The sequence below is a fragment of the Eublepharis macularius genome, chromosome 2, assembly GCF_028583425.1.
Source record: "Eublepharis macularius isolate TG4126 chromosome 2, MPM_Emac_v1.0, whole genome shotgun sequence".
NCBI lineage: Eukaryota > Metazoa > Chordata > Lepidosauria > Squamata > Eublepharidae > Eublepharis > Eublepharis macularius.
Window position 1 is genome coordinate 79,471,079 of NC_072791.1, and position 12,898 is coordinate 79,483,976.

Consider the following 12,898-nt stretch of genomic DNA (forward strand, 5'->3'; position numbering starts at 1 on the left):
CTTCCTCATGTAGCATATTCTGCCTCAGCTATCCTGTTTTTTTCCCCCAGTCATTGACTCTGTACTGTGGAACAGACTGTTGGAGGTGGTCCACAAGGTACTATATTTGATGGACTTTCACAAGATTTACAGTATCACTTTTTTAAAAAGAGGCCTTCACTTTTATATTTCTTAACTTGCCCATGAACTGAACTTTTCCTGATGGGTCATCAATGTGTAGTTGGTCCTCTGTTAGGTGCTTATGATGTCTTTTTAAAATTATATTTTAAACTTGTGCTACTTGGCTTCATGGCTCACAATTGTAAGTTACCCTTACAGTGATGCATGTTTTCTGGAAAAATATTAATTGGATAATTTTCCAATTCTCAAAAATTCCCAATGCTTTATTTTCAGAAAAATTTCTGTGGAAATGTTTCTGCCCCACATCTGCACCCTGGACTATGTAAATGGATTAGAGCACATTGTACCTTTGGGGTGAATTATACTGTTAGATGGACCAATGATGATCTGCTCATTTTACTTTTCTGGTCACTTTCTGATAATTTATATAGCTTATTTTGCAGCTGAACATAACATCACTTTTGGTTAGGTAGAAAGTCACATGATTGAAAACCTGAATAATTAGTTAAATCTAAAGCCAATCATAATTTTATATTGTTTTCATGTGTGAAGATCTTACATTTCTTAGAAGATATCATGTGTCAATTAATAAAAGTGATGCTACCCTGATAAGGAGTTAAGGACTTGCTGAAAGAAATCTTGTGAAGATCTAGATGAGAAAATTGTACTTATCTGTGTGCTTATTGAAAGTTCAGTGCATTTCATAGTAAACTTGATTTTGAATCAATCTTAAATTTAATTGGGAGATGTTAGGTGAATTAATCATTGCTTGTATTTGTTCCATTCTTATTGGTCCTTTATATACTCCTTATTGGTCGTTTATAATTCCTTCTATTTTGATATCTTGCTTTATTAAAAAGATTAGAGTTTATTTCAATAAAAAATAAACATAAAACTCTAATGAGAAGTCTCTGTGTGTCTTGACTGAGAGAGTAAAGCAAGGAGAACCCAAGTAAATTATTTATGCTAATTGACAGGCTCTCCAAAAGAGATCTCTGTTTTATGTCTCAAACTAAGTCCTTGAAGCGGCTCAAAGTTGGGATATAAATCTTGACACTGGACAGCTGTGAAGCCTTAATGAGATGGGGATAAGCATTCTGTTACAACTAGATAGGAAAGGTGAGGGGAAACTATTTAAATAAATATAATTAGTATGACAGGGAGAAAGATTAATCTTAGCCTTTTCTGGCATGTTGTGTTTTTATGTGAGAAACTGGAGGTGACAAGACATGCTGCCTTTCTTCCCTCACAGCATAGAAGTGGAAATACTTTACCATTTGATTTTGCTAATTGTATAAACTGGTCCTCAGAGGCTAAGGATATGGGCTTATTTTAATAATGTGTATGTACAATTTTAATGGTTACAGTTTATAAATGTTCTGATAAGTTTGATTATAAATCTGAATAATGTACTGAATCTTGAAGACTGCTGAGATGACTCTGGAAACATATCTGGTGCTGTCTTTTTAAAGATTGTTCAGCATTTAGCTGCATAGTGGGATGCTGAGCTGAGAAGTGATGCAGAGGTTTTAAGTTTGCACTGTGTCAAATACTCTAGATACCTTCTCGAATAAAATAAGAGAAAGGATTTAACCCGATTTCTAACTGTTTGTGCATTGGTATTGCATTACCACCATATTTTCTGCATAGAACACTTCTTTGAACTGCAGGGCTCATTTTATGCCTTGGCATTTCTAGTTCTGCTTCCTCTACACTTGAATCTATCAGATAGTACATATTAACACATTTTGGATGCGCATATTTGAGAGTGACTGCAAAGTTGTGCAAATTGACCCTCCACTGTATTTGATTACTTGGTTGCTGATTAGGATTGCCAATGCTGTGTGGTGAAATTTCTGGAGATTTGGGAGTAGTACTTTTGGAGGGCAGAATTTGGGGAGGGAGCACAGCTGGGTGTGATGCCATTGAGTTCACCCTCCAAAGTTGTCATTTTCTCCAGGGGATTGATCTGTATATGCTGGAGATCAGCTGTAATTCTGGGAGAACTCCAGCCCCTCCTGGAGGTTGGCAATCCTATTCCTGATCCTGGAGATATTGCCCATTTCCTATGTGTTTCTATCAGACCAATATTCCATATTGATGTTAAAATGTTTATATAGTGTATTTCAAGTGGTCAAAGGGCTTTACATAAATTGTTCTGGCAATTCTTACAACCATTCTAGATGTTATGCTAGTACTGGGTTTGTATCACATAATAATACAGTGGGCAGCAGAGTCTAAGAAACTAGCAGCTTCTCTAAGGCTACCTAGCAAACCTGTGGTTGAGATGAGATTTGAAACTGTGAGTTGTAGTTCTTAGTGTAGCCCACAGGTCCCTAAAGTTGTTAGCCTGCAGACTTTTTTAGAATATTGAGAATGCATAGTAGGCACCACCACAAAATGGCTGTGACAGGGTGCTGTGCCAGTCTGAAATGTCTACCTTAAGGGCAGGGCCATCACAAAATGACTGCCATGTGCCTGTGGGGGACAGGAACAGCTCTTACGCCAATGTTTCAGTTTCCAAAGATGGGGGAGGATTGGTACTTTGTATGCCTACAGGGAGAGACACTGTCAAGTTCAGAGACATAAGGATGTCTGTGTTTATGGGTAAAATGTAGGTGTATGTCTCAGTATGTCAGATGAGTTCAATCCCTTGCTAGTTAGTCAGCTGGAAGGGAAAGCTCCAAAGCTCCTTGGTTTTCTACTGAAGACCTGTTAGATTTTATCCCCGCGATTCATGAAGTAGGTGGGCACAATGATGTTCCTCCTCCCTCCCCTTATACGTGTAGACAAGATTGAAGCTAGTCGTCCACAATCTAAACTTCCTGTGTTGGCTGAATTCAGCCATTTCTGTTTATTGTAGTTTTGTTTCTTGCCCACAAACAGGGATCCTCTAGACCACAGTTTAATCCAGGTTTGTAGACAAGAAACAAACTTCCAATTTGTTAAAGCAGCCAAATCACAATAAATCGAGGCTATAAAGAAGTATTCACTCAATACTGTGCTTGAATGGAGGGAGAGCATGAACCCAAAAATGATCCAGGATTGGATCAGGCTTGTTTTCATCCCAGTTTTTTTTTAAAACCTGATTTGTTCTTGATGTCTGAATACATCCTGTGCCAGCTCTCATTTTTTTTATGAGACATCTATAGTATGTAAAATTAAAAGCAGAGGTAAGAGTAGGCTTCTCTCACCCAAACTCTGAAGAATTGTCCCTCCCAAGTAGCAAAATCGATCAGCGAATAAATATTTACTTGTGGTCCCTGGCCCTAAGGAAGCCCGCCTCGCTTCAACCAGGGCCAGGGCTTTTTCAGTCCTGGCCCCAGCCTGGTGGAACGCTCTGTCAATAGAAACCCGGGCCCAGCGGGACATATTATCGTTCCGCCGGGCCTGTAAGACAGAGCTGTTCCGCCAGGCGTTTGGTGATTGAAGGGGGCGGTGCCATGTCGGCCTCCCACCTTTGGGGTGGGGAAGGTTCTCCCCACCACTGCACCTCGTTAATTTGTTTTATTATTTGTATATTGATTTTAGTTTTTGTTTTTATCAATTTTAACTGTTCACCGCCCAGAGCCCCTGGGATGGGCGGTATATAAATTGAATAAATAAATAAATAAATAAATAAAAATCTGTATTGTCCTTAAATTGACTTCTCCCAGTTGATTAAACTGGAGGTTATTAGTTGAGCAATTGTGATAATTGGTTGTGGTTAAGATATTCTTTCAGAGAGGGAAACTTAGAAAATTTGATTTAAAAAGAATTACTGTAAGCAATATAAAAGTGTGAACTTCTTCTGATATAATCATGCAACCCAGGCACAAAAGAACTGTTACATTGACCAATATTCTTATTAAAGCAAATAGCAGCTGTATACTTTGTGAGAGTTTTTTCCTTATTCAAGATAATGGTACTAGAAACAGTAACAGGAGTTTCATTTCATTTCATTTATTGGACTTCTAGCCCTCCCTCCCCGCAAGCGGGCTCAGGGCAGGTCACAACAGGGTAGAAATACATTTAAAACATAAGACTAAATCATCCTAGCAAGCATAAATACAGTGAGTAATATGATAAAATATGATTCCCAAGATGGCAGCCCCTACCAACCACCCCAGCCAATAGTGCATAGAGGGGGGAGCTCTTAAGGGGACGGGAGGAGAGGGAAGGGGGAACAGCCATTCTGGTCACATTATGACTCCAGGGGAGGGGGCAAGATAACTATATAGCCCCTCTCCCTGACAGGAGACTGGGAGGAAGGCTCACTAGATGGGTGTTAGGAGCCAAAAGATATGCTTCCTAGTTGGTTTGTTAAAAGACGCATTATGACTGTGTGTGTACATAAAATCAACCCTCTTAATGTACTTTAGAAAGAACTGTTTAAAAGCTAGAGTTTGTTATTTCTCTGGTAGTTCAATGCATGGATTGTGAACTTTTCAAGTCATAAAACAGGTCTGGCTTGAAAATAATTGTTTGAAGAAAGCCTATTTCAGCTTCATCACTACCAAATCTAGGCATGCAGTGAAGAAATGTAGAATCTGCTGTGGGAGTGCAGAGAAGTATGCAATTCAGGATTTGCCTACTTTCTGTAGTTTATAACAACACTGTAAAGCATGTGGAGTTAAATGCTCAATAGTGGATACAAGATAGCTCTTTTGCCTTTCATTTCTACTCTCTGGTTTGGTACAGGCATGCTGTGACTAGGTTATACTGAATTTGGGGAGGTGACAGTCTCAGCACTTCCCCTAGGATTTGATTGAAGGTACATTTCAAAAACTCAGTAAGCAGTTGACAAACACTTATTTTTTAAACTTGCGTGAATTTCACCAATTTTTTCCTGTCTGCCTATGAATAACACAATTTGCTTGAGGGGTCTGCGCCTTCCTGTAATGTTGAATCTCCCTTCCTCCCTCAGTTTAGAAAATTTGTTTAATAAATTGTAAAGCTTAAACATTTTCCAAGTTGTTTAATATCTGAGCAAGTTGCTCAATCCCTATCATTTCCTATATGCCAATTCCTATCATCACTTACATTTCAGTGGGTATCAAGTAACTGCAATACAAAAGAGGAACTACAAACTGCCATCTGAACCTTTTAGTGGCAGAATTTGCCTTTTAGCAGAGTGCCAATGTGAAATCTTTACCTCAGCCATTAAGTGGGCATTGAATATTCTCCTTACAGAAAATGAAATTTTCAAAATGACTTATTTGTATTACCTGGCAAAAAAAATAGCGGTACAGAGAATCTGTTTAAAACAATTAGGTAACTTGACAGATGTCTCAAGATGCTCTGCTCTGCCATAACAGTAGCACTTCTGTAAAGAAAGTAAAGCCAAGATACCTTGAGTCTTACCTCAAGGCTTTCACCAAAGACCTCAAGGATTGGGGAGATGCCTGTGGGAGGAGATATTTTAATCCTATGTCGATTTAAAAAAATTATTTTATTGAAACAGAAAATAGCATTGAACTGTAGAAAATATATCAAAAGCAGAATATATAACAGAAAATGATATTAGTATACATAATATCAAAAACAGAATGTGTAACAAAGTATTAAAACTACATAATAATATAACAAAAAATAATGTTAGAAAATAGACATATCAAAAACAGAATATGTAATCCTATATCAATTTTGATAAATCTTTGACATTTGTTAAAAAGCTGTTACCTGAAGCACAACTGCCTGTGTAAAAGCATTTTGTTATAAATGATTTTCATTATATCTGAATTATGATATGTGAGTAAGAAACCTAGTAATATTTTTTGCCATCTTTAGTGGAAGAGTTAAAAGTATTAGATAACATGAATAATTATTGGACCTTTCTTCCTAAAAAGTGAGGCCTATTCCTACCATTATTGGTTTCCTAAACAGAAGCAACTTATATTCAGGAAAAAAAGGTTAAAGGCATCTGTAGAAAGTTTCACATAATGATTATATGTACATTTCTCTTGTGGCCAGTTTCTGTGGCAAAGAAGTCATTGGCTGATTCCACACACGTTGGATAATGCACTTACAATGCACTTTAGCTATCATTTGGAAGTGGATTTTTTGTTTCACACTCAAAAAATTCAGTCCCAAACGATCTCTAAAGAGGATTGGAAGTGCATTATCCAACGTGTGCGAAATCAGCCATTGTCTCCCACCTCAACAGCTTACTAGTTGCCACCTCAACCATTTTCATGTATGTGATTGCCAAGTGTGTCAATCTACATATTAGCTTGGATCCCACTGAAAGGTACCATTGATGGAAGGATTTCTGCAACAGAGAGCATGACTTTCTCACCTCTCTCCACTGCTGTTGTTGAAAATGCCCTCCCCGAATGCTGTTCTTGGGGGACAGGGGATCCCCAGAAACAGTATGGAGGAGAATGAGTGAACCTACCCTGTCTGGAAATGCTATTTTCAACCTTCTATAAACAATTGAAAACAAAAGCTGTGCAGAAAGCTTAACTACCTGAAGCAGCTTGGAACTGGAATAGTATCTAGGATCTGGATTTCAAGTGCTTTATCACATTACTCCCAAATTTGTATACTTTGTGGCTTTTTTCTGGTTTTTTTCTTAACCTCCCCTTTTTTGTTGGTGCTCTTTGACATCCATTAATATGGCCAACAGAGGATGATGCATCTGTGAGCTGCTTGTTCGTATGAAGGTTGGATCATAAAGTTTCCATTTTTAGCTGGATGATCCTGGCAGCAATCAGTGAAAAAATGTGCTATGCCTTGTAACAAAGTTGAATTGCAGTGGAGCATTGTCAATTCGTATGATGCCCATGAAGTTTAAGGGGCAAAATCCAGTAGTATCATAGAAATACTTAATTTGGGCTCTGTTGGCTATATTAACAAGATGCTAAAATAGAGTGCAAAAAAAGAAAGGGTAAGGAAAAAACAAAACAAAAAAGAGCACAAAGTGTACAAATTTGGAAGTTACACAGGGGGGTGTTGGTGACGTAATGTTACCAATTTCTTAAATTATTTTTTCCCCTAGGAGGCTGTTGGAGTCTTCTCTCATTTCATTATCCCGTTATGATGGGGCAGGATCTCGGGAGCACCCAATCTATCCTGATCCAGCTAGGTAAGGACAGAATTTTCTCCTTCTAACTGCAACTTAAGTGTGCATGTCTTGCCTTGAATGGTTCCTTATATGTTATCATACATTTAAAACAAAAAGGTATATTGAAATAGAATTAAACAATATTTTTCCCGTTGCCCTTTATTCCTATTATTATTTGCAGGACACTTACATGATGTTCCATCCTATTCTTTTTAATCCTTCATTAGAAATTATATTTTTCCTAGCCTTCATTTCAGATGGTAAGAGGACTAATGTGCATGAGTATGGGTTCACACTGATTCCTTGTTTCTCTTTTCCTTATTATATCACCTACACTGTCAAAAATAGGTAAGTTCCTGTGAACAGAGATCTGTCTGTTGCTATTTATAGCAGCATTTATGCTGTGATTACATAAAAAATAATAATTTGGACTTGAATGTAAGCAGCCGCCTTGTGTAGTAGAGACCCTTAATATGTATGCATACTTGTAAATCTTACTGCCTAGGCAGTATCTGCTTTGGATAATTCAGATGATAGAAGACAAGCATTTATAAAACGAGACACACACCTTATGCTTCTTCAGAGACATGGAGACATACTTTGGTCAGAAGCACAGAATATAATTTGGCAAAAAAAGTAATCTTGCATCTGCTGCATTATTAACAGGAAGGGGGTGAATGAGGATGTAGTGATGAGGAAGAGTGTTGCTGATGGTGACTTACTTGGATTTGAATAAGACATGAAAATTTAGAATGCAGCAAGAGGGATTTGCAGAAAGCATCTCTTTGAAAACTTAAGAAATGAACAAGGTAAGGAGAGGAAATGTTAATACAGAAGAGTCTTTAGGTGCTATAATTATGGTGCCACTGATGACAGATCCTTTGAAAAACACAAATCCACCAAGAATAAAGAGCATAGGGAGAAAAAAACCGAATACTGGAATATTAAAAAGCACCAAACTATTTACAAACTGTATGACAGAGAAGAAAGGAAGAGACATTACTGAGTGAAGAAAAAAACTAATGTTGACAGAGGTGGTAAGAGCAATGAAAAGGGCTTTGCAGGCAAGTGCTAAGTGGGGGAGGAGAGCAGGGAGGGGGCATGGCAACAAAAACACACGGACACAGTGCTAGAGGTAAAGAGGCCACAACTTTATTGAGATTACAGCTTGGGGAGCAAAGGCGCACATAGGGCACTGATCCGAGCATCGGCTGACCCGCCTGCCAAGCCGATGACCCATACACCCCCTCAGACCCCTGCTGAGGGGGGGGACCATGGGATGACAGCCATTGGGATGCTACGTGGGTATACACCCCTGTGTGAATCATTTCCTGCCACCTGGGAGTGGCAGGAAATGCCACTGGATCCTCCGCAGGAGGATCCAGGCAGACCCCAGGGTTCTCCGACACTGAATATGAGGATTACCTCGCCTATGGTAGATCTTACGATTCACCACCCTCGGAGTCGCCGGGTGGGGCGATTGGCCCATCGGAGGAAGCGTCGCCGACAGAAGACTTCCGTGCCTATAACGAGCTGTTCCAAAGGATGGTGAAAGCCCTTGAAATCGAGGTAGTCTCTTCGGAACCACGTTCGAAGGACAAGATCTTAAAACACATGTATTCGGGGTCTACCCCGACCATTGCCTTCCCTATGATTGAAGGCTTTGTGGAACTTTTGTCTGGTCTCAACTTGAAACCTACTTTGACTCCGGCAACCAACAAGAAGATTGAAAACCTCTATCGGGTTAAAGACGAACATTGCCCGTTCCTCTCACTTCATCCACCTCCGTCTTTTGTGACAGAAGACATGCAGGCGAAACCCAAACAGGGGTCCCTATCAGTCCCATCGGACAAGAACAGTAGAAAGATTGATGCTGTAGCCAGGAAGGTCTATACATCTACAGCTTTTGGCATTAAAATAGCCAACTATGCCACTATGATGGCTGCCTATCAATTACTTTTATGGACGAAAGCGGCTACATTCGTTCCTCAGCTACCCGAGGACCAACGGATCTTCCTCCGAGTTATACAAGAGGAGGCTGTCCGGTTATCTAGACACCAGATCACAGTGAGCAGAAATACTTCTGCCAGGGCAATCTTGTCCGCCCTTGTCCTGAGAAGGTTTGCCTGGTTGAGAAACACGGCCTTACCCATGGAAACTCGTGCCAAGGTGGAAGACCTACCATTCGAGGGCCAGAACCTATTCTCAGACAAGACAGATGAATATTTATCGAAAAAGCGTAAAGATAGGCTGACAACGCATTCATATAGTATGACACATCAACACCAGTCTGTTTGCCCACAATACAAGTCTTATTCTAAGTATCGACAGCAACGATACCACCCTTATTATGGGTATGGTTCCCAACAACAACGCCAGTATCAGAGCCCACAACCTTCTTTCCAGAGGAGGAGGCAGGGCGTTAAGAACAGACAAAGCAACAGTCAGCATCAGCCCAAGGAATCGGGACATGACAATTACAGGGACCTGAACCCTTTTTTGGGGACAGGCTATCTGTCTTTTTTGCTAAATGGTGTAAACTTACATCGGATGTTTGGGCGTTATCAGTAGTTAATATTGGTTATAAAATTGAGTTTGTTCAGTGGCCCAGCCTCTTGTTCCTTGTTTTTTCTTCTCAAGCACCCCAATCTGGGGTGGTTTTGGAATTGTCTGCACTGCTGTTAAAAGGGGCTATTGAGGAAGTATCGTCTTCTCCCCCCCCCCCCCGGGTTTCTATTCAAACCTTTTTGTAGTGAAAGATGGGATGGGGGTAAGAAAGATGGGGGTCTTCACCCCATTCTGGATCTCCGGAAATTGAATAGATCCATCAAGGTTCGGAAGTTCAAAATGACTACGTTGCAAATGGTGTTGACCCTATTACCTTCTAATTCATGGTTTGGGGTATTAGATCTTAAAGATGCCTATTTCCATATTTCCATTTTTCCTGAGCATAGGAAGTTTCTTCATTTTACCTATGGTACTCAAGTTTTTCAGTACCGTGTTCTCCCGTTTGGGCTGTCTACGGCCCCTAGAGTATTCACTAAGTGTATGGCAGTGGTGAATGCCTTCCTTAGAACGCAGGGCTGCTGCATTTTTCCGTATCTTGATGACTGGCTCATCATTGGGCAGTCTGAGGGGGATGTTTCCCATCAGATTTCTATCACACTGTCTACTTGTCTAAAATTGGGGTTATTTGTGAACCTTAAGAAATCGAAACTTACCCCGACTAAGGTCGTCCAATTTATTTGGGCCATTATCGATGGTTATCAGGACGCTGGTTTCTTACCTTCTGACAGGGCTGGTAAGATCAAGGCTCTTATCAGAAAGTTTAAGAGGTGTAGGTTCCAACCGGCCAGACTCGTTCAAGTTTTGTTGGGTTATATGGCCGCCACTACAGCTGTGGTATCTTTGGCTCAGTTATGTATGAGACTGCTTCAATTGTGGTTCTCCAGGGCCTTTTTCCCTGAGAGGGATTCTCCACGGAAGAAGTTGAGTATTTCTCGTAAGGTTCTTTCATCTCTGGAATGGTGGTTGCTAGATTCTCTACGTTTTCCCCGTTTCCGCTGTTGGCCAGGGTGGTTTCCAAAATGCAAGTGGACAGGGCGTCAGTCATACTGATTGCTCCGTATTGGCCAAGACAACCTTGGTTCCATGCCCTTCTGAGACTACACAGCCGGATGTATCAGTTTCCAGATTGCCCGGATCTACTGTCGTTTCGGGGGGTACTCCATCACAGAGTACATACACTCAGACTGATGGTGTGGCTGATTCTTCAGGACAAGGCTTCTCTGCGGGGGTGATGCACGTCCTCCAAAATGCTTGTCGTTTGTCTGTTCGGCAGTCATATTCCCTGAAATGGAATAAATTTACTGATTGGTGTAAGATTAGAGGGATCGATCCCTTAACCTCATCCCTCTCTGAAGTCTTGGACTTTTTGTGGGGGCTTAAGCAATCTGGTCTAGCCAATTCTTCTGTTAAAGTATATATGGCTGCTAGCTCAGCTTTTCATCCTCCTATTGATCGGAGGACTGTTTTTTCCCATTATACGTCTAAATTATTTTTGAAGGGGCTCAATAACTTGTTTTCCCCTATATGGGTGTTAGTCCCTCAGTGGTCTCTACCTCTAGTTTTGACGAGGCTCATTTCCAAGCCTTTTGAACCATTGGCATCTTGCCCGTTAAATTTGCTGTCCTTTAAGGTAGCCTTTCTGATAGCTGTCACATCTGCCAGGAGGGTGGGTGAGTTGGCAGCCCTTGCTTGTGACCCTCCTTATTTGAGTATTCACCCGGACAAGGTGGTCCTTAGAACTAAGATAGAATTCTTACGTAAAGTGTCAAAATTTCATTTGGCGCAGGAAATTTCTTTGCCTGTGTTCTTTAAAGATTATACTTCTGAGGCTGAGAGGTCCCTTCATACCCTGGATGTTCGTAGGGCCCTCCTTTTTTATTTGGATAGGGTCAAACCTTTTCGGAAAGATTCTCACCTTTTTGTTTGTTTTGCTGGTCCTAAGAAGGGGATGAGAGCTAATTCTCAGACCTTGGCTCGTTGGGTGGTGCAGGCTATTTTGTTAAGTTATGTGTGCTAACTTGCCTTGTCCCTTGGAGGTACATGCTCACTCCACTAGGTCTCAGGTGTCTTCGGCGGCCCTCCTGAGGGGGGTTCCGTTACAAGACATTTGCAAGGCTGCGACTTGGGCATCTGCAGATACGTTTGTGAGGCACTATGCTTTGGACGTGCTGGACAGGAAAGAGACAGTGGTGGGCACAGCAGTCCTACAATCAATCTTCTTGTCATGATACATCTCTACCTACCACTCAGGTATTTAAGCTTTAAAATCTCCCATGTGGGACTGCACAGGAAGACTGCCGATGAAAAACAGTGTTTCATACCTGTAACTGTTGTTCATCTAGGTCTTCCGTGCAGTAACACATACCCTCCCTCCTTCCCCGCTAATTCTTTTGGTACTTACCTTGCAGTTTTTATACTATATAAATAACACATTCTTCTTGAGAGTTAATATGCTTCAGAAAAAGAAAACTGTCTCTTCAGTTGCTGCTCCAGATTGTGAAGATATCATCTGTATAATATCATCAACTACAGAAAGCCTGCTCAAATGGTTTTATAAAGGACATGTCATGATGGGAGGGGGGGGGCTTATGATTGGTCAGCTGATATGTGCTGTGCAAATTCGGCTTCTGTTCAGAGAAAAAAATATTCTCCCAAAATTGATCCAGTGGAAAAAGCTCTATATGTGCTGCAGCTATGATGAGTATGCTCCCATAGCAAGCTTTCTATAGAGTTTTTGTAAGCCTATTCACTCCCTTAGGGAATCATTACTAGTAATGTTCCTTACCTTGATCACACAGTATGCTGCCAGTTAGAAAAATCAGCTTTATACCTGTAAAATGAGCATGTTTGAACTGGAGTTAAAGGCAACAAATATGAAATCCCAGGGCGAATTTGTTGAAAATTGCTTGCAGGAAAGTACAGTTAATTTACACTCTGAAGAGCTACACACACTTTTTTTTTTGCTTAGTGAATTTAGGGTGGAGAGGAAAGGCGGGATAAGTGATTTACCTTTCTGCTCTGCAGGGGCCAGAAAGAAATCCAGGTGGCTGAATGAATGCCTTCGTGAGATGGAGAGAAGCTGAAAGAAAATAAGCGTCAAGGGGCTAGAGAGAGACATTATTGCAATTGTGCTAGCTACAAATGAACAGCTAGTTGACTAACAAG

The 12,898-nt window shown here is 40.6% G+C and overlaps 1 protein-coding gene across 1 annotated transcript in view; it reads left to right on the forward strand.

Moving 5' to 3' along the window:
• The window catches only part of AMBRA1 (autophagy and beclin 1 regulator 1), a 405,622-nt gene that overhangs the window by 118,855 nt on the left and 273,869 nt on the right, over positions 1-12,898 (forward strand). The window contains exon 9 of the mRNA XM_054971604.1: positions 7,100-7,186. Within this exon, the coding sequence (XP_054827579.1) occupies positions 7,100-7,186 (87 nt within the window). The remainder of the gene's footprint in view (positions 1-7,099; positions 7,187-12,898) is intronic.